At 49.9% G+C, this 22,543-nt stretch overlaps 1 protein-coding gene and 3 pseudogenes across 1 annotated transcript in view; 1 reads left to right on the forward strand and 3 right to left on the reverse strand.

Moving 5' to 3' along the window:
- RBFOX1 (RNA binding fox-1 homolog 1) overlaps positions 1-18,089 on the forward strand; it is a 160,418-nt gene extending 142,329 nt beyond the window's left edge. The window contains exon 8 of the mRNA XM_066640814.1: positions 17,890-18,089. Within this exon, the coding sequence (XP_066496911.1) occupies positions 17,890-18,089 (200 nt within the window). The remainder of the gene's footprint in view (positions 1-17,889) is intronic.
- Positions 4,671-4,793, reverse strand: LOC136634018 (5S ribosomal RNA; annotated as a pseudogene).
- LOC136634180 (5S ribosomal RNA) lies at positions 4,975-5,095 on the reverse strand (annotated as a pseudogene).
- Positions 10,950-11,069, reverse strand: LOC136633925 (5S ribosomal RNA; annotated as a pseudogene).
- Positions 18,090-22,543: the final 4,454 nt, after the last annotated feature.

The following is a 22,543-nucleotide window of genomic DNA, read 5'->3' on the forward strand; positions in this document are numbered from 1 at the left end:
TGGCTTATACCATAGTCTTTCCATGCCCGATCTCATCTGATCTCGGAAGCTAAGCAGGGTCAGGCCTGGATAGTACTTGGATGGGAGACCGCCTGGGAATTACCAGGTGCTGTAGGCTTATACCATAGTCTTTCCATGCCCGATCTCGTCTGATCTTGGAAGCTAAGCAGGGTCAGGCCTGGATAGTACTTGGATGGGAGACCGCCTGGGAATACCAGGTGCTGTAGGCTTATACCATAGTCTTCCCATGCCTAATCTCGTCTGATCTCGGAAGCTAAGCAGGGTCAGGCCTGGATAGTACTTGGATGGGAGACCGCCTGGGAATACCAGGTGCTGTAGGCTTGTACCATAGTCTTTCCATGCCTGATCTTGTCGGATCTCGGAAGCTAAGCAGGGTCAGGCCTGGTTAGTACTTGGATGGGAGACTGCCTGGGAATACTGGGTGCTGTAGGCTTATACCATAGTCTTTCGAGACTGAAGGTTGCCAACCATTTGTTGCTGTGCTGAACTGGTCTTCTCCCTCCTGCCTTCAGCCTTCAATGGGCAAGCACACACTAAAGCGTGTGCAAGGTTTTTAAATTGGGGGGGGGAGGTGGCCGCAGGGGGGAGTGTGTAGGAGGCAACGTTATATGTGGACTGCTCTGGCCTGAAGCCATCATCTACTCTCCTTCCTGTGTTTCAGCCTCTTCTCTTGTTCTCCATGGAAGAGCTCTCAATGTCTATCTGGAAGGCAGCGGTGTCACTGGGGGGAAGCTGCGGGGGGTGCAAACCACACCGGGTAACATCATGGGGGCTGACACCAAAGGAGGATAGCCAGAGAGTGAAAGATGGAAACTGGACCAACCAGGAGGCCGGGTCTACAGGGCGGGTAGACCTGGGTTCTGCATCAGGAAGCCAGGTAGATTGGTCTCTGGAGACTCTTTGAAGGAAGGCAAACCCTGACTGGGAGGCCAGGTCTACCTGGCAGGTAGACTTTGGGCTCCACATTGGGAAGCCAGGTAGATTTGGACTACAGAGATTTTTCCGGCCATCACTACCCTCCTTCACCCGGTTCTGACCCCTCCCCTCTACACTGGGTGACACTAACCCTAGTGACACCATTGCTGTAAGGTGTCAGGAAGCTCATAATGGTCAGCCCTCTCATCTCATCTCCAAGACCACCAGGTCTCAGCATCCACCGCTGATCCTTAAGGCTGAACCCCAGGTCTTGTTATCTATCTAGTTATCAGTGTTGCATTTGCTGACTCCAAAAGTTGCCATTTGGAGGCCTGACCTCCCCACTCAGCCCTGACATTTCCCAATACCTTGATCCCAGAAACTGTCTCCGTCGTGGTGGAGTCACATCTCACATCAACAAAAGGACAAATGATGCGAGGAGCTACTGTTAGCAGTTGCTTATCTCCACTCAGGTGTCGCCGGCCTTTTGGGATGGTGGGAGTAAAAGTGGGGACACTACCATATTGTTCCAGGAGAGAGAGAGAGACGGGGCTAGCGCATGGCTAGCGTGAGCGCCAGAGCTTTAAATGAGAACGAAAAGCTGGAGCCAACCCATGTGCAAAAAAATAAGGTGCATTATCTTTTTTCCCAGGGAGCTACTTATCCAAGAGGTCACTTCTCACCCTTTCAGATGCAAGGGACGGCACCGGGGTGCAGTTGTCTTGTGTGCCTTCTGGGGCATTTGGTGGGCCACTGTGAGATCCAGGAAGCTGGACTAGATGGGCCTGTGGCCTGACCCAGCGGGGCTCTTCTTATGTTCTTATGTGCGCCCTGCGGCAAGGAGTTCCACAAACTAATTACACCTATCACTCTGCAAAGGAGGGCACCAGGATGCAGCTCTCTTGCTGTCTTGTGTGCTCCCTGGGGCATTTGGTGGGCCACTGTGAGATCCAGGAAGCTGGACTAGATGGGCCTATGGCCTGACCCAGCAGGACTGATGTTCTTATGTGCATCCTGTGGCAAGGAGTTCCACAGACTAATTACACCTATCACTATGCAAGGGAGGGCACCAAGATGTAGGTCTCTTGCTGTCTTATGTGCTCCCTGGGGCATTTGGTGGGTCACTGTGCGATCCAGGAAGCTGGACTAGATGGGCCTATAGCCTGATCCAGTGGGGCTGTTCTTATGTTCTTAACTACAATTCCCAGGAGGCCTTGCAGGTCTCTTGTTGTCTGGTGTGCTCCCTGGGGCATTTGGTGGGCCGCTGTGAGATACAGGAAGCTGGACTAGATGGGCCTATGGCCTTAACCAGTGGGGCTCTTCTTATGTTCTCACTGGCTAATCACCCACATAGATGGCTGTGTTATGTTTCCGAATGGAAGTGCATGCGCCAAAGAGTTCCGTCGACTCATTAGAATCATGCGCAGCGGCCTTTGTGCAAAACTCCAGGATTGACTGGGCCACGAACAAGTGCCTATTACAAGCAGAGTCCCAGTGGCATAATCAGGGAGGACCAGCATGAATGAGGATTAAATGCTTGGAGAGAAGATTAGAATGAAATTCCATGCTATTTTTACAGAATCGCTTTTCAGAGCATTAATGCACTTTCGCTTGCGCTCTTATCAGACCTCCCAGCAGAAGCACTTCTCTGCTTTCTCCCCAACCTTTTCCTGTTCCTTTTTTTTTTTCACCTTCCAAGACTCACTGCGCTGAAAGGGATAGTAGCTTCCTGAGGGTCATTGCTCAGTTCTTACATGTGGACCTAAGCAGTGTCAGGGCCTGCTGTTGAAGCTGGGGTTCCGCTTGCGCTTTGAACATGGGAAGTCATAATTTATTAACAAATTAAAAAAAAATGTGTAGATGAAACCGTAACTCAGCCATTTCCAACCACTGCGCCATGGCACACTGGTGTGCCGTGAGTGGTCCACAGGTGTGCCACATGAATTTGGGGGGAAGGTCATTTATTAGTAGGGCCAATGGGGATGTGAGCCCCCACTGGCAGCACGGTGTGCCTTGTCAATTGTCAAAACCTGATGGTGTGCCTTGATCATTTTAGCACCTTGTCAGTGTGGCCTGAGATGGAAAAGGTTGAAAATCGCTGCCATAACTCTTAAGAACATCAGAAGAGCCCTGTTGGATCAGGCCAAAGGCCCATCTAGTCCAGCTTCCTGTACCTCACAGTGACCAACCAGATGCCTCAGGGGGCACACAACAAGAGACCTACATCCCGTTGCACCTGGGATTATGAGGTAGCCTATTTCTAAAACCAAGAGGTTGCACAAACCCACCACAACTTGTACCTGCGATGGACTTTTCTTCTAGAAAGGCATCTAGGCCAGACACCATCACTATATCATGCGGCAAGGAGTTCCATAAGAACATGAGAAGAGCCCTGCTGGAACAGGCCAAAGGTCCATCTAGTCCAGCTTCCTGTATCTCACAGCGGCCCACCAGATGCCCCAAGGAGCACACCAGACAAGAAGACCTGCAAGGCCTCCTGGGAATTGTAGTTAAGAACATAAGAACAGCCCCGCTGGATCAGGCCACAGGCCCATCTAGTCCAGCTTCCTGTATCTCACAGCGGCCCACCAAATGCCCCAGGAGCACACCAGATAACAAGAGACCTGCAAGTCCTCCTGGGAATTGTAGTTAAGAACATAAGAACAGCCCCGCTGGATCAGGCCACAGGTCCACCTAGTCCAGCTTCCTGTATCACAAAGTGCAACACCGGATGCCTCAGGGAGCACACAAGACATCAAAATCCCTGAATCCCAGGGTTCCCAAAGTGTGCAACACAATGCTGTCTCCGTACATTCACAGGGATGCCATGGGATTGCCCCTCCTACCTGTTCCTCCTGGGCATCTCATGTGATCCAAGATGGCGGCACTCAAATCTTATCTTGGGCACCGCCATCTCAGTTCTCACCAAATCTCATGAGATTTGGGCCCTGCCACCTTGGCTCTCACAAGATTTCAAAAGATCCAGGGTGTGACCTGGCTCAATCAGGAAGAAGAGACTGTGGGGTGGCGTGACCCAGGCAAATTTGGTAGCCACTGCTATATCCTGTGGCCACTTGCATCAGACATTCAGAGATAAGCCACCTCTAAAACCCTTCAGTCATCATGACATACAACCAGTGATGGACTTTTTCTCCAGTCTGCCCAACCCCCTTCCCCATCGAGGCCAGGTGCGCTCACCACATCCTGTGGCAAGGGTGGACCAGCTCAATGGGCAAGTCTTGTAAGCAGAAGTTCCCAAGGTTAACCCTTTTCATCCCTACCCAGAAACCGTGCCTTGTCTGAAACCGTGGAGAGCCATTGTAGCATATGCTAAACTAGATGGATCAAAGGTCTGCCTCATTACAAAGCAACTACCTGTGGAAAGTATTGCATTGGAATTATTTCACAATGCAGAAGGAAGGAGAGAAGAAAGGGACCATGATGAGGATTAAGAACAAATTTCTCTGGTGGATCATACTGAAAATCCATCCAGTCCAGGTTCTTGTGTCCCACTGTGGCCAGACAGATGGTCTGGGAGGCCCACAAGCTGGGTTGGCAGGTGTCGCTGTCACAGGTATTCAGTGATCTTCTCAACATCTTGGCCAACAGCCATTTCAAGACCTCTCCTCCTCCTTTTCCACAGATTTGCAGAGTCCCCCTTCACAGCCAGCTAAGCATGCAGCCATCATCACACTTATGGTTGGCAACCTCCAGCCTCGAATGACTATAGTATAAGCCTACAGCACCCGGTATTCCCAGGCGGTCTCCCATCCAAGTACTAACCAGGCCTGGCCCTGCTTAGCTTCCGAGATCAGACAAGATCGGGAGATAGTGTTCAGTATAGGGAGATGGTTGGCAACCTTCAGTCTCGAAAGACTATGGTATAAGCCTACAGCACCCGGCATTCCCAGGCGGTCTCCTATCCAAGTACTAACCAGGCCTGACCCTGCTTAGCTTCCAAGATCAGACAAGATCGGGAGATAGTGTTCAGTATAGGGAGATGGTTGGCAACCTTCAGTCTCGAAAGACTATGGTATAAGCCTACAGCACCCGGCATTCCCAGGCGGTCTCCCATCCAAGTACTAACCAGGCCTGACCCTGCTTAGCTTCCGAGATCAGACGAGATCGGGCATGTGCAGGGTAACATCCCTCGGTAGCAAATACAGGACGACTGTGTTCAATTCTGGGCACCTCACTTTAGAAAGATGCAGCCAATCTGGAATGGGTTCAGAGGAGAGCAACAAGGATGATCAGAGAGCTGGAGAACAAGCCCTATGCGGGAAGGTTGAGGGAACTTGGTATGTTCAGCCAGGAGAAGAAAAGGCTGAGAAGGTATATGACAGCACTCTTCAATTACATCTAGGGCTGTCATACGGGACAAATTTTTTGTCAACTGCTTCTGAAAGTAGAACTAAATCCAATGGACACAAACTACAACAGAGGAGCTGATGGACTACTGGACCTGTTGACTGACCAATGGACGAATGGACAGATGGGAGAATGGACTTCTGAGGATTGCTGGAACAGGGACTGCCGGAACAGAGACTGCTGGAGACGCTGGAGACTAGTTTGTGGCTGCCACACCCAAGACTGGCTGAGGACCAAGTTGTTGCTGTGATGGCTGAAGAAGTTGCTGGCAAGAGAGGGGAGGAAGGAGGACCTCTGTAGCTTGAACAGGCAAGCTACCCTGGTGGTGGGGTCCTGCAGTGCAAAACTAGGGCCTTTGTTGGGGAACGAAGGGGAATCTAAAAGCTTAAGGTGGACATAGGTTCTCTAGGCGAAGCGTGGACCGGGGATTTGGCAAAACACAACGCTCCCTCCTAAATGTTGGGTGGTTTTGGCCCAATTCTTGTCACCTGTAAGTGGGCAGCAAGCTTTTCTTTGCAGCATTCATGATGATGTTGCAGAAGACATAAGAACATAAGAGCCCCGCTGGATCAGGCCCAAGGCCCATCTAGTCCAGCTTCCTGTATCTCACAGTGGCCCACCAGATGCCTCAAGGAGCACACAAGGCAACAAGAAACCCACATCCTGGTGCCCTCCCTCGCATCTGGCATTCTAACATAGCCCATTTCTGGCATAACTGCTGGGTCTCATAAGAACATAAGAACAGCCCCACTGGATCAGGCCACAGGCCCATCTAGTCCAGCTTCCTGTATCTCACAGCGGCCCACCAAATGCCCCAGGGAGCACACCAGATAACAAGAGACCTCATCCTGGTGCCCTCCCTTGCATCTGGCATTCTGACATAGCCCATTTCTAAAATCAGGAGGTGGCACATACACATCATGGCTTGTAACCCATAATGGATTTTTCCTCCAGAAACTTGTTCAATCCCCTTTTAAAAGCATCCTGGCCAGATGCCGTCACCACATCCTGCGGCAAGGAGTTCCACAGACCGACCACACGCTGAGAAAAGAAATATTTTCTTTTGTCTGTCCGAACTCTCCCAGCAAAATTACAGGCGTGCCCCGGTATCTGCAGGGGTTCCATTCTGGAACCCCTTGTGGACAGCTGAAACCATGGATCACAGGGACACCCCCGCCCTCTGGAAGAGGGCTTCCCCAGCCCACCTAATGCCTTTTAAAGGCATAAAAACATCACTTCCTGTTTTTCAACCTAAACGACCATTCTGAGCCCTGCAGAGGCCGTGGGGGGACACCCGTGGCCTCTGTGGGGCTCAGAAGAGCTTGCAGAGGCAAGGGGAGGGTACCCCCCCCTGCATCCACAGATAAATGAATCTGCGGATACGGGGGGCCCCTGTACTCCTAACCACTTGAAACATAAAACATGCACTCTTGGAACCGGAAGCTGGCAACCTTTGGGGCAGAACTGCAAAGGCTTGATTCAAACCCAATTTGTGGGAAGTGTGTGTGTGTGTGTGTGTGTGTGTGTGTGTGTGTGTGTGTGTGTGTGTGTCCCTGTGAAAGTTGTTGCCTATTTATTTATTTATTTATTTATTGCCTCCTGGCTGCCTTTCTTGGCAGAGTGCAAGTGCAGGAGATGGAAGGACTGTCTATCGATCATGCCGGCTTCTGCGTGCACTATTTAGCTCTCCAAAAACATCTGCTCAGCCTTCATTAGTTTTGTGTGTGTGCCATCACCATATGGAATGCCGTCTGCCGGCTGACTCAGGGATGAGCGCTGACGCACCCATATATTCCAATCCAACAATGCCATAAACATCTGGCTTGCCGTGGTACATGGTTACTTTTGTGGCACCGTCACAGGGAATTACTCATCCCTAACGACAACGGAAATCCTTGAACGAGGATCACGGCTGCGCCGAAGAGCCCGTCAACAAGTTGCACGGAGGAAAGTGGTAGGGCGGCGATTTTCAACCTTTTCCATCTCAGGGCACACTGACAAAGGCACTAAAATGATCAAGGCGCACCATCAGGTTTTTGACAATTGACAAGGCATGCCGTGCTGCCAGTGGGGGGCTCACATGCCCCATTGGCCCTACTAATCAATGGCCTTCCCCAAATTTATGTGGCACACCTGTGGACCACTCACCGGCACACCAGTGTGCCATGGCGCAGTGGTTGAAAATGGCTGTGGTAGGGCCTTGGGTTTGCGATCCTAGCCACACTGGCTTGGGAGTAAGCTCTGAGGACTATAATAGGATTTATTTCTGAGTAAACACGCTTAGGCTTGGGCTCCTCGTGTTTTCACCTCAAACGGATGGCTGTGTTTTTGAATGCACCTCCTTCTAAAGAAAACTCCCCGCATGCAGAAAGCTAGCAGCTCAAAATGGGAGCTGCTGCAGGTTGGCTCCTGATAAGAAAATCTGTTGCATGACAGTAGCGGGTCCTCGTTCCTGTTGGGAAGTGGAAGAGGACGCTTCTGTGTTTGGGAAGCCCTGGCTACAAATCCTAATAAACATTGTGAGAGTCATATACATCCTGAGTGGTCTTTCCTATCCTATCTCTTATTTCAAAATTATTTTGAAGACGCTGTGCTCTGTTATGGTTTTTACACCCATCCTATAGTCATCCATGCTCCATTCCAGGCACCTGTTCTTGGTCTCATGTACTCTGCAGCAAAGAGCACTATAGGATTCTTATGTTCTTAGGGGATTGGACAAGTTTCTGGAGGAAAAATCCATTACGGGTTACAAGCCATGATGCGTATGTGCAACCTCCTGATTTTAGAAATGGGCTATGCCAGATGCAAGGGAGGGCACCACGATGCAGGTCTCTTGTTAGCTGGTGTGCTCCCTGGGGCATTTGCTCCAATTACTGTCGGATTCAGTCCTGCCATTAGAGATCACTGATCTTCTAACCAAACCCAAGTCAATAGGGCTGGACACTGCAGAGCTAGGCATGATTGGTTGTGATGCTGCTTACAGAATCGTCAAAGAAAGAATTCTTGACATTGAACAACAAGAGCTGTTTAGTGCCGCCAGAACCACATGCTCTCTACTCTATCTCCATGTTCCAATCAGTTTTGGGAAACCGGCCTCCTTCTTTTATCACCTGGAGTGCCCACAGGCTCGGAGAGCATTCACACTTGCAAGATGTAATGCTCTTCCATCAGCCGTGTTATCGGGCAGGTTCAGTGGTATTCCCTACTCGGAGAGGAAATGCAAGTGTGGTAGGGATTGTATTGAGACCATAACACATACCCTTTTCTACTGCCCATTTCATGACGTCTCACGCAAGAAATATCTAGGCCCTTTGCTAACTAGGATACAGGGCTGGGAGGACTCAATCATGCTTCAGTCTCTCCTTTCCACACCTGACTCTGAGACCCTTGATAGGGTCGCTGCCTTTTTATCTGGGGTAATTGCCAGGCAGAACTCTGGAACTCTGGGCAGTATGTGAGGAAAAGACTGATGTCTATGTTGTGTTGTCTTTGTATATTTTTGTTTTGTTTTGTTCTTTCTCTGTATTTTATGCCAATAAAGGTCTTACTGAACTGAACTGAACTGAGATTGATGGGGGGAGCCCCCAGTTCAGTCCACCTAATAGCCTGCACTGCTCCTCCTTCATCTTCCATTCCCTGAGTTGGAAAAGGAAGAGGGGAAGAGGATATGTAGAGGGGAAGATAGTGCTGAGCGAGAGCATTGGAGGGTGGGAGAAGTAGAGGCTGATACATCATCAGGGAAGGAGGGCAGCTTTTGACCTGCTGCCTCAAGGAAGACTTGGACCTCCCCTGCCCATAATGCTTTGCTGGTTCCATCCATCTCTGATGGACCTCCTGGGAATACCAAGTGCTGTAGGCTTATACCATAGTCTTTCGAAACTGAAGGTCGCCAACCACCACCAAAGAGTGCCCTCATCCCGAACAGGCCTATGTTACATTCTGAGCTCTGGCTTTTTCAGTGTTGTTAATTTCTCCAACATTTGTTTTAAAACACTGTTCTTATTTTAAATTATGTCGATCGTAAGCCATGCTCTTGCTTGTGACGGAAAGGCAGGATATACGTCAGGGGTGGCCGAACTTGTTGGACATAAGAGCCACATACGATCAACTCCAGGTGTTCAAAAGCCCCAAGAGAGACGCTTGAGAGCGGCAGTATTTTAAAAGCACTGCAATTCTTAGATGTATTTACTCACCTTGAACGTTCAAGTCATGCTTTACAGCCCAATCCTATCCACGCTTTCCTGGGAGTAAGCCCCATCGACTGATGGGACTTACTTCTGAGTAGACATGTATAGGATTGGGCTGTTCATCCAGTGGACTCTCACTTTACAGCCCCCGGGTCCCATCCATCGCCGCATCGCCGCCGCCAAGGTGCCATAAAGCTTGAAAAGCTGTCATTTCTCTTTCCTCTTAATTGTGTCATTACATTAATTGTGTCATAATTATTGCTGTCATTTACCTTTCATTTTAATTGTGATGCAAAAGGCAGCTCAAGCAACATATTTCAGCAAGCCGCACACTGCAGGTCAAAGGTCCGCTGGTAGCTCACCAGACACTGTTGGCCACCCCCGATAAACATCATTGGAACAAAGAAAAGGATAGTGACACCTAGTGGAAGAGCACAAGCATTACAAGATCAGGAAATGGGGGGGAGAGACCCTCACCTTCCCCTCCAGGGCTGATCCCAAACATAAGAAACAAACCACGGAAAGATAACTACGCTTATTGATTGTGTAAACTCACCTTTAGCCTTTGTTGGATTGGAGTTTAACACCATGTCGGTGCCAGATTTTAGCTGCAAAATATCGAAGGCGCCCAAAAAATGTTCTTTTAAATCCTTCAGATGGTGTGACAGTTTTTTTAAACCCCCCCCCTCCCGAGTGATCAGGAAACTATTTGTCTCTCCGTTTTGCTCCGCAGGGACAAGCCTGTGAATTTTTATAAATACGCTTCTCGCTCAGCCGTAGCAACCAGGAGCCGCTAAGGCTCACCACGTCGCGGCGGCATGTATAGATTTGCCAGGGAATCGCTCTGTAACATATCAAAACTCGTTTCCTTACACGTCGAAATGTGTGATTTATAGGAGCGCATCCTGCTTGAGCCCCCAAAAATAAATAAATAAAAACGCAAACCGACATTGGAGCGGCTGAGAAAATGCTATTTAGATGTGACAGGGGAAGGTTCTTTTTTGACTCTCTGGGGAAAAGGAGCTGCGTCACTCCAGCAAGCGAGCTCATCTGGGATTTGGCAGGGCTAAAGCGAAAAGTTGAAGAACAGCCTGAAGACAAATAGGATCAACTGAGCACGCCGCAGCCCGTTTGGCAAAGCCGATCGCGCAAACCGCCTCAACTTGGGCTGGTGGATTATTCGGCATTGGAAGGGAAACACTGGGGCATCGAGTGTTCTGGGAATGGTGGGGGGGGGACAAAACGGTCCACAAATCATCTTATGAAGCCACCACAGACTCCTCTTGAAGATATGTACTTGACTGAACAACCCCAAAGGACCAGGTTTCTTCTCTCCCCTGCTCCTGAGCATGTTCTGGGTCCTTTCCCACATGCTAGCAATTAATCCTATCAGAAGCTCCTCTTGATGATACTTTTGGAACTGGTTGGCAACCTTCAGTCTCGAAAGACTATGGTATAAGCCTACAGCACCCGGTATTCCCAGGCGGTCTCCCATCCAAGTACTAACCAAGCCTGACCCTGCTTAGCTTCCGAGTTCAGATGAGATCGGGCATCTGCAGGGTAAGAGTTGCTGCACTTTTGGAACTAAACAACCCCAAAGGGCCAGGCTTCCTCTCTCCCCTGCTCCTGAGCATGTTCTGGGTCCTTCCCCACATGCTACCAATTAACTAATTCTATCAGAAAGAAATGTGGGCTCAATCTCATGCCTGGGCTGGGCAGCTCTTACTGCCCAGGCAACAGCCATCACAAAAGTGCCATAAGGCACCAGCAAAGGGGCCAGCACCAGTTGACTTGGACGTCCGCCCGAAGCCCACGGTTGTGTGTAGGCCACCAAGTGGCGAGGAGGCATTCCAAGGCGGGGGAGGGCAAGGAAAAGGCAGGGAGGGGCAAAACTAGGTGGGGGGAAAGGGTGGCCCATGGGCGGTTCAGGCCCAGGAGAATCGTGAGGACAGCAGCAAAGGCTGCCACCGAATCCTACCCCCTCCCCCACTCCTGAAAGCCCTGCAGACTACTTGAATCTGCACCAGCTAATGAGTCGGTGCTATTGAGCTGGTGCAGATCCAAGTAGCCCCATAGTGGCTGCCTGGTCCCAGCACGGGGAAAGGGAACCAATGTTCCTTTACCCCAAGGAGACCTCCGGCTGCCTCTCGGGCCCCACAGGATACAGCTGTGGTGGCCATTTCTGTACTGCTGTACTGCAGAGCCAGCAACCCAGACAGGACTGGATTCATAAATTAATATTATTAAAATTATTTAATGTGTATTAAAAACACATATTCACCTACAAACAGATCTTGCAGACCAAATGGAGCAGACAGTACTGGGCAAGATTAGGCCAGTTGTCACACTCAGTATAAAGTGGCATTAAACGCCCATATATCTTTGACGCCAATGACCCAATATCAACGTCCCAATATCTTTGGCACCAATATCTTTGGCACCAGTTGGCAACGTCCCAATATCTTTGGCACCAATTTGGCACTTTGGGTAGGATGACCTGCAAAGTAGGGGAGAGAAAGAGCTTTTCTCCCTCTCTCATAGAATTCACTATCACCAGGTGGTCACTAGCCTGGATCCTGTAGGTCTATCTGCACATATATGGTCTCCCTCATCCGAGAGTCCCAGGTATGCAGCCAAAATACTAGGGCTTCTGGAGACTTCCTGACATCACAGTTAGGATGCCTTATCTTTATTGGTGGATTGTGTCTTCCATGGGTCTACTCTAGGCATTGCAATGCTCTGGTCCCATTTCCTCTCCTGAAGCTTGCCAGATCTTTCCGTTGAACAACCACAACTGCTGCCTGATCCGCGCGTGACTTAGGGCTGGATTACTCTTTGAAATCCAATTAACTCTTGGCCTCGTACAAAGGAGCATTGGAAAGGATTTTTTTCCCCCTCTCCCCCTCCCCAGTTTTCCACCTAAGCCCAAATGTTAATTACTTCTCAAATATAGACAAGGGTTTGATACACACAAAATGTTCCAGCCTGTCTGCTTTTCCCATCTCCCTCTTTTTGCTTTCCCATTTGTCAAGTTTAGGGATTGACACATCCTGCCGAGAGCCGACATTTGATAAGCGAAACCCCTGCCAGGTCTCCACGAGGTCCTTCTTGGCAAATGCAAAACTCACACTAATGATCTCCCAGTTGTATTCCTCCTCCTCCTCCTTCTCCAACCTTTTGAACGGTCCAGATTTTTCTCTTGGCTGCCTGGAATGATGAATACATCTTTTCCCGGCACAGCCCAGAAAACAACCCACATGGAGCCTCTCCGTGGACATTCTCCTGACCTGTCAGCCTCACATCAGTACAAACAGCAGGAGATCCCGGAGCCAGACCCATTTGGTGCGACGGCTCCAGCCCTGAATTGAGACCTCCCTCCATTGAAAGTGATGGGACGTCAAAGCAGTTCCTGCTATCCGGGCAGCCTCCAAAAACAGGTTGGACGTTTTGTCCAGCTCTTCTCACAGACAGATGGTCAAGCGCTTGACCGTTGCACAAATTTTGATGGGGGCCCTTCTCCAAATGACTCTTTCCAATTAGTTTGCACTTTAGCTGCTTACCTGAAGGTGCTTTCATCCCATATCCATGTAAATGAAGATTCATAACTGCAGCTGTGGGTAGACAACGCAAGAACGACACAGATTGCCTGGGAGCAGGTAGCCCAAATTCTCTTTGTTGATGTGATTGGTGTTTCTTTCCTGTTAGTTAGTGCAGGTTGAGTATCTCTTACAGCAGGGATTCCAAGTGTATGTTGTGGTGCCTTAGGACATTGTGGAGCACTCAAGGATGAACCCAGTAGCCTCTCCTACCTGTTTCCCCAGATGCCACCACCTTGGATCTTACAAAATCTCACAAGTTTTTTCGAGGAGGGCAGCACCCGAATCTCCCAAGATTTGGGTGTCATCATCTTGGATCTCAAGTAATCTCATGAGATGTGGGTACCACCATCTTGGTTCTCATGAGATTTAATGGGATCCAAGATGGCAGCACCCAACTGAGCCAGGAAGAAGAGGCAGAGGGGGGGTGTCATGACCCAGGTACATTTGAGAACCACTGCCTTATAGGAAACGTTCGGTAGTGGAACTGGGAGTGGAAACTGGGTAGTTTCTGGGTAGTTTCTGGGAACCACTGCCTTATAGGAAACGTTCGGTAGTGGAAACTGGGAGTGTTCCAACATCTGATTTTGTTGTACTATATTTGCATACTTGGTAGCTTCTCAAGAGCTGTAGTAGTCTGAATGGAGAGACTGCAAAATTTCAGCGGATGCAATGCAGAGCAACAGAGAGGACTTCATGTGTAAGTTGTAAGCTTCTTTAAGCAGCAGTGCTAAGAGCATCAATGGTTTGGGGGAGGCAACAGGGTTTTTCAACGATGGAGGCTCTTTCCTGATGCCTACAGAGAAGATGGGTCTGAAAGCACAGTCACCCTCCACCATTGTGGGGCCTCCTAGTTACTCAGACAGCCCAATCCTAACTTGTGCTGGAACGGGGAGGCTGGCTGGCTGTAATGGAAGATCAGAAGATCATCAGGTGGATGATGTGGTGTTGACAGCAATTCCCTGTTTTGACAGCTGTTTGACAGCTCTGGGAAGGGCAGGACTGGCTCCACAGCTGTAATCAATCAAGGCCAATGGAGACCTGGTTGGACACCTGAGCTTCATTTGACCTTGATGGGACTTTGAATGAGCTAAGAAGGTAGCTCACAGCTGAGCTGCATTTGCACTTAATGGGACACAAAGGATAAAAGGCAGCTTCAGAAGGACCAAAGGCTACCCTGACCCAGAGGCAGATGCTACCTGACCCAGAGGAGACCTGACCTGACTGGAATTTGACCTTGTACTGTGACCTGGCATATCGTTTCTGGACTCTGATTTGGCAGCTTGCATTGACTAACTGGCTTACCTGGACTTTGACCTTGGACTGTGACCCGGCATATTGACTTTGGACTGTGATTTGGCAATCTGCACTTATTGGACTGGGACTTAACTCTGACGCGTGCTTACTACCCGGGTGAGTTAGCAAAGGGAAACTAACCAGCCTTAAGCGGGCACGATACCTAGTGGGGAGGAGCTGTGACACAACACTGGCCCAAGCAGCTCAGCCTGGGGCAAGGGGAATTGCGTCCCCTTATCTTGGGTCGAGCCGCAGCAGCCCCAATGGAGTCGCTCAGATCCGTGCCACCTACAGAGATGGAGCAGATCTGAACAGCCCAGAGCTGTGCCAGGCTGCCCGGGAACAGGGTCAGGATCCAGCTCAAGGGCCAGATACTGGCCCCACCCCCACTCTCCTACCACCCACCCATGGGCCCACCCGCCCTCCCCTTCCCCCTAATGCCTCCCCTTCTCACACACCCCAGGTCCCCGCACCGGCCAAACTCAACTGCAATGAATTTACCTGGTTCCATCATTACAGCTGGGTGCAGCCTCTACAAGCCAGCACGTGTCCGTGCACTGGCCCGGCTGACACCAGAGGAGGCACAGATGTGCTTTTGCAATACTCCCCAGGCCCGGTCCGTCTCCCATTTAGGATTGTGCCCTTAGTGGCTTACTGCCACTGGTTGGCAACCTTCAGTCTCGAAAGACTATGGCATAAGCCTACAGCACCCAGAATTCCCAAGTGGTCTCCCATCCAAGTACTAACCAGGCCTGACCCTGCTTAGCTTCTGAGATCAGACGACATCGGGCATGGAAAGACTATGGTATAAGCCTACAGCAACCAGTATACCCAGGCGGTCTCCCATCCAAGTACTAACCAGGCCTGACCCTGCTTAGCTTCCAAGATCAGACAAGATCAGGCATCGAAAGACATGGTATAAGCCTACAGCAACCAGTATACCCAGGCGGTCTCCCATTCAAGTACTAACCAGGCCTGACCCTGCTTAGCTGCCAAGTTCTGACGAGATCAGGCATTTGCAGGGTAACAGTTGCTGCTGCTAAGCCGAAATGAATGTACCTGCACAATGAGCTTGCCATCACTCTCCTTCCCTGCTTCTGTCGCCTCCATTGTGTGTCTGCCTCTGGATTGCAAACCACTTGGGGCAGGGACTTATTTGTTGAAAAGTGCTATTTCTGTTATCATCTTACTGGAGTCTGTTTTCCCAGGATGGTACTAGAAATGGCTGATCCTGGAAAAAGCAGAACAGTCTGAGCTGATGTTCGGAATCCACACGTCCCATTGGGAAACTGGAGTTGTCGGAACCACATTGGTATGGTGTGTGCGCATTATTGGCAGCAACTGTTACCCAGCACATGCCCAATCTTGTCTGATCTTAGAAGCTAAGCAGGGTCAGGCCTGGTTAGTACTTGGATGGGAGACCGCCTGGGAATACCGGGTGCAGTAGGCTTATACCATAGTCTTTCGAGACTGAAGGTTGCCAACTATCTCCCTATACTGAACACTATCTCCCGATCTCGTCTGATCTGGGAAGCTAAGCAGGGCCAGGCCTGGTCAGTACTTGGATGGGAGACCGCCTGGGAATACCGGGTGCTGTAGGCTTATACCAGAGTCTTTTGAGACTGAAGGTTGCCAACCACCATGGGGGTTTTGGAGTCCGGCAGGTTTCTGCTGTGTCTTCTGCCACAGATTATGGGTAGCCCAGGACGTGATGAAGCAAGAAATGTTCTCGCTTTCATTGTCTAGCTCATTGATTTTTAAGACGCGGGGAGTTCGGAGGCCGCGGAAGCCTCTTGACAACGAACGCAGAGCCGGCAAATCTTGCCAGTTGTTAAAGAAAAGGTGAGAGAGGTGAGGGGGCAAAAAAATCATTTCTGTGCTATGTACTTTTGGCTGGTTGTGTGACCCCGAGAAAGCAGCTTTTGCCAGCCAAAGGAAATCCTGCTCGGCGTTCAGCAGGGAGGGGAGGGGAAGGTCAGGTACACAAGATCTCATGCTCTGTGGTGGAGCTAAGATAGGGCCACCCGGTTAAGCATGGCAGGCTCCAACAATCCTGCTTTGAAAGGAAGGGTTCCAACACCGGCCAGACGTAGACAGCAATTTAGGTAACCAGACACCTCCAGGGTCAAGCCTGGACCAAGAGGTGGTCCATCACTTCAGTCGCCAGTAAGAGGATTTGACAGGGCTGGGCTGGCACAGAGCAACACGGTTAGATCCTTCTGGCATCCTGCCTCGAGGAGCAAAGTGCTGCCATTTTCAAACTGTTGGGATTTGGGCGCAATAGAGCTTGCAGGACTCCAGAGGTCCAGTCACCTGAGACCATCTAACATAAGAACATAAGAACATCCCCACTGGATCAGGCCATAGGCCCACCTAGTCTAGCTTCCTGTATCTCACAGCGGCCCACCAAATGCCCCAGGGAGCACATCAGATAACAAGAGACCTGCAAGGCTTCCTGGGAATTGTAGTTAAGAACATAAGAACAGCCCCACTGGATCAGGCCATAGGCCCACCTAGTCCAGCTTCCTGTATCTCACAGCGGCCCACCAAATGCCCCAGGGAGCACACCAGATAACAAGAGACCTGCAGAGCTTCCTGGGGATTGTAGTTAAGAATATAAGAACAGCCCTACTGGATCAGGCCATAGGCCCATCTAGTCCAGCTTCCTGTATCTCACAGCGGCCCACCAAATGCCCCAGGGAGCACACCAGATAACAAGAGACCTCATCCTGGTGCCCTTCCTTGCATCTGGCATTCTGACATAACCCATTTCTAAAATCTACCTGTCCCTCTCTGTGGTTCTTGCAGGAGTTGTGTCCCTTTATTTCCTTCCTCACTCCTTCTCACACACCCTCTCTTTCTCTCCAGGTGCCCAAAGAGAAGGATGTCCTATACCAAAGCTCTTCGCCCTGGCAGGCCATCCTCACCGTACATGCACAGAAAGGAAACAGCTTTAGGCAGGGCAGGGGTTCCCAAAGTGTGTGTAACCACGCCTTGGAAGTGCACACTCACAGGGGCACCGTGGGATGTCTCTGTCTTCCTCCTACCTGTTCTCCCAGGTGCTACCAGGTGAGATCCAAGATGGTAGCACCCAGACCGTTTGAGATTGGGGGGGTGCAAAATCTTGCAAGATGTGGGTGTCCCCATCTTCAATCTCACAAAATCTTGAGATTTGGATGCCACTAACTTCAGTCTTGCTAGATTTCACGTGATCTAAGATTGCCTGTCTAAGCCAGGAAGAAGAGGCTGTAGGGGCATTGTGACTCAGGTACCTTTGGGAATCGCTGGCTTTAGGGCTTCCTGTTCCCAAGTGTTAGAACCTGTGATCCTGATGAGAAAAATGCATTTAAATTACTACGAAGTATAATTCTCTGGAAACCTTAACGCCTCCACTCCTCTGTGTGTATTTTGTTGATCGCAACTAGCCTGGATGCTGGGATATCCCTTTACCATAGGAAGGGGGGCTTTTGCAGATTGTGCTATACCCCCTTTCCCCTTCTCAATAGAAACGGGAAAGAGCCTTTCCAAATCCGATGAAAGGTTGCTCTATTCTAGCATCCGGTTCCCGGAAGCCCACAAGAGAGACCTCAAGGAGGTCTGCAAGCAGGACATCCAACTCTCTCCCACTGTTGTTCCCCAGCAGACGGTATTCAAAGGTGTACTGAATCTGACTATGGAGGTTCCATTTCACTTGCACAGCTGTTAGCTATGGAGATAGTTGTCCATAGTTCTCCATCTCCATATGGAGATGTTCTCCCCTCCTGTTCCTTCAGTAATCTGGCTAAGGGCTGCAATCTTCCCAATCCCTCCCAACCCCCATTGATTTCAACAGCAGTTACTTCTGAGAAGACATGCATAGGGTTGTGATGCAAGCCTGAGTTAGCAACCCTCACCGTATTTCTTGGCAGGGAATTCCTTGCATCGGTTGTGGAAGGTCACATGGGGTCTGGTGACCCTCTCTGCTTAGAACTGTGTTTCTGCCTGAATTGAATGGTGATTGTGTGGTGATTGTGCGAAGGGAACAAAGCCAGGAAAGAATGGGTTGCAGTGACAGGGGAAGGTGGTGGACAAGGAGATCTTTGGCCTTAAGAATGTAGGAGGAACCCTCTTGGATCAGAATATCTTGCCCAGGAGGCCAGGAGCTAAACAGGTTCCTCTGGGAAACTCACAACAACCCTCCCTGAACCCAGCAATGGCATTCCTCCATTGAAGTTCCATGCAGAAGCCCTCCCTAGATCTGGTACTGTTCCCAGAATCTGGTATTCAGTGGTCCCCTGTCTTGGAACACTGTAGCTCCATGCAACTTTCCTAGCTAACTGCTAGATCAGGCGTGCTCACACTTTTTTGGCTCGAGAGCTACTTTGAAACCCAGCAAGGCCCGGAGATCTACCAGAGTTTTTTTTTTTACAATGTTCGCGCCACCATAACATATAACATTTATGTGTACAATGTATGTTGGTGTACCTTGAGCCCCACTGAGTATAACAGGACTTACTCCTGAGTAGACATGCCTAGGATTAGGCTGTGAGGCTGCAATCCTAGCCACACTTACCTGGGAGTAAGCCCCATTGAGTACAATGGGCCTTACTCCCGGCATTTCCTCCCAGAGGCACCTGAAGGGGGGGGTCGGCACTCCGCAATCTACTCATTTTGCTTCGCGATCTACTGGTAGATCGCGATCCACCTATTGAGCACCCCTGTGCTAGATTAATGTTTTCCGAACCATCTAGAACAGCGTTTCTCAAACTGTGGGTTGGGACCCACTAGGCGGGTCACGAGCTCATTTCATGTGGGTCCCCATTCATGTCAATATTTTATTTTGAATATGTTAGGCTTGATGCTCCCATGGGATGTGACTGCATTTGGGGAAACGTGACAGACCTGTACATTTAACAATCTCCTCTGTATGTTCTTTTAACAATGATAGTAAATGGGTACGTGATAGTAAACTCCTGGGTAAGTATGGAGTTTTCCTTACCATGAAAGTAAGTATGGTACTTACCATACTAGGATTACCATACTAGCCTACCATGCTTAGCCTACTACCCTAGGATTGTTAAAAATTTTCCTGCTTGATGATATCACTCCCGGTCATGACATCAGTTCCAGTGGGTCCTGACAGATTCTCATTCTAAAAAGTGGGTCTTGGTGCTAAATGTGTGAGAACCACTGTTCTAGAACCTTCTCTACTAGTCATGAAACGAACCCTCACATCTGGACGATAAGAACATAAGAAGAGCCCCGCTGGACCAGGCCATAGGCCTATCTAGTCCAGCTTCCTGTATCTCACAGCGGCCCACCAAATGCCCCAGGGAGCACACCAGATAACAAGAAGACCTGCATCCTGGTGCCACGATCTGGCATGCCAAAGACACATGACTGCCCTCTTTTCTGGTTGTGCTCTTACATGGATTTTTCATAAACATGAGTTCAAAAATGTATTGTCAGAAGCACCTCCTGGTTTGCCGGGCTCCAGAATTTTCATCCTGAAGGACACGAAGAAAACCCCTGTTGGAAATCGTATCTTGAACAGGCTGAACGGCACCAAATTTAGCCCTGCGGATTGGAAGCCCACCAAACTGAAGTCACGGCCGTAGCCTCTGTTTTCCCTTCTGCCGTATAAATCAAGCCAAGTTTGAAGCTTTATAGCTGCAGCTGTCTTTGGGTTATGCAAATACGACGATTCAGCCACAACATATGGAGAAAGAATATTCTCCCCCCCCCCTCGTTTCCACGTGCATAATTCAAAAGGGAGCGAAATAAATCGGGCGCATGTGTTTCCCCATCACCACTACAAAAAAAAACATAAAAATACACCAATATCGGACTGAAAACAAACAAGACAAAATGGAGCCCGTTAAATGTTTGGGAGAGAATGAATAACAAAAGTGCTGCTTGTTTGGAGCAAAGCCAAAAAATTAAAGGTGTTCACCGGGATGCTATGTGCTTTAGGGTGAGCAATGGACTAATATAAGAACATAAGAAGAGCCCCGCTGGATCAGGCTGTAGGTCCCTCTAGCCCAGCTTCCTGTATCTCACAGTGGCCCACCAAATGCCCCAGGGAGCACACCAGATAAGAGACCTGCAAGGCCTCCTTGGAATTGTAGTTAAGAACATAAGAACAGCCCCACTGGATCAGGCCATAGGCCCATCTAGTCCAGCTTCCTGTATCTCACAGTGGCCCACAAAATACTTCAGGAAGCACACCAGACAAGAACCTGCATCTTGGTGTCTTCCCCTGTGTTCTGCCAAATCCCAATCCACTGGGCCTTGTGCCCGCTTAAGGCTAATTAGCTTCCCTTGTTAAACTCACAAGTGCAGCAGGCAAAAGTCAGAGTCCAGTCCCAGTTCAAGGTCAAACTCTGGTCAGGTCAGGTCTCCTCTGGATCAGGTAGCGTCTCCCTCTGGGTCAGGGTAGCCTTTGGTCCTTCTGAAGCTGCCTTTTATCCTTGGATGTCTCATAATCCAAAATGCAGCTCAGCTGTGAGCTACCTTATTAAGTCCAAATTAGGCTCAGCTGAGCCATCTCTTCAGTCCATGTCCATTCAAAGTCCCATCAAGGTCAAATGAAGCTCAGGTGCCCATCCAGGTCTCCATTGGCCTTGATTGATTACAGCTGTGCAGCCAGCCCTGCCCTTCCCAGAGCTGTCAACCAGCTGTCAAAACATGGAATCACTGTCAACACCACATCATCCACCTGATGATCTTCTGATCTTCCATTACACCCTGCATCTGGCAATCTGAGCTATCCTACCTCTAAAACCAGGAGCTTGCACATACCTACCATGGCTTGTAAACCCATGATGGACTTTTCCTCCAGAAATTTGTCCAATCCCCTCTTAAAGGCATCTAGGCAAGATGCCATCACTACTTATGTGACTATGAGCAACAACTACAGCGGGGTCAGTAGTCAAGCTGGGCAGGCAAGACAGGATCAAGCCAATCACCATTGATCATTGCACTGGGTCCTTGCATGCATTTTAAAAAATATCTGTGTACTCATGTTACAGTACTTTTTTTTTAAACTCTGGCCAGCTAGTACCGCAATCTAGATGACCTTCCTGACCCACAGAGCTACCTCTGCTAGGCTTCCTGATGAACCAGAGCAGTGGTTCCCAAACTTTTACCACTGGGACCCACCCACACTCTACCAGGACCCACCTAGGTTTACCAGATCCTGAGCACCATGTTAGGCCACATGTCTGGAGACGCTGCAGAATCGAGTAGCCCCATTGCAGGGCTACTTCCCTTACTCGGGGGAAGGGGACGAAAGTCCTCTTCTCCCAAGGAGGCAGCAGCAGCTACCCAGGGCACGCAGGATACCGCAGCAGTCATTTTTGGTACCGTGGCAGCCCCGTGCTCCGGGCAGCTCAGGATTGGGCTGTGAGCTGTCCCGGTGCTGCCCTTTCAGCTGTGCAGCTTCTGGGAGGCTCTGGGGGAGAGAGGAGGCCTCAGAAGGCAACAAACGCTATGGGGTTAGGGGTAAACCAAGAGGGGTGAGAGAGGGAGACACTGCCAAAGATCTGGGAGAGCTCAATTATCATGCGGGCCGCCCTTCCAGCACTTTGTGTCGCTTTACACCTCTCAACAACTGAGCCGCAATGCCATGGTGGAAGCAGTGCTGCTGAAAGGGCAGCCAGTTTGATAATGGGGCTCTCTCACGTCTCGAAAACATGAGCAAGATTTGCACATTTTCTCTTCCGTCATGTGCAGCCGATGGGTTTCAATGCGAGCGCTTCTTTCTGGCCATCGTCTCTGCAGTGACATCACTTCCTGCTTCTTGACGCCACGTCCGGCCCTCGGCAGGTGGCACGAGTGCTATTCTGCCCCTGTACGAAACGGGTTTGGCACCCCGGGGCTAGACAGTGCTAAGCGAGACGGGCCAAGGATGCCACTCAACCAGAGACAGCCCCACCTGCTCAAGGTTTGCACCGAGCGCCTTTCCGAGAGGTTAGAGAGAGCGGGCTGCGTTGCCGGTGAACTGCTCCTCTTTTTAATGAACTGATTCTGTTTTTCTCTACAGTGGCAGATAAGAGCAAATTAAGTGTAGATAACAGATTAATGGCTGCTCCAAGAGCCATCCCAGTTTATGATGACAAATATGTATAAATACGAGCCGCAATATTATTGGAGGCGGCTAAGCAGACGAGGGCCCTCTGT

Source organism: Tiliqua scincoides, chromosome 13 (genome assembly GCF_035046505.1).
Source record: "Tiliqua scincoides isolate rTilSci1 chromosome 13, rTilSci1.hap2, whole genome shotgun sequence".
Classification (NCBI taxonomy): Eukaryota; Metazoa; Chordata; class Lepidosauria; order Squamata; family Scincidae; genus Tiliqua; species Tiliqua scincoides.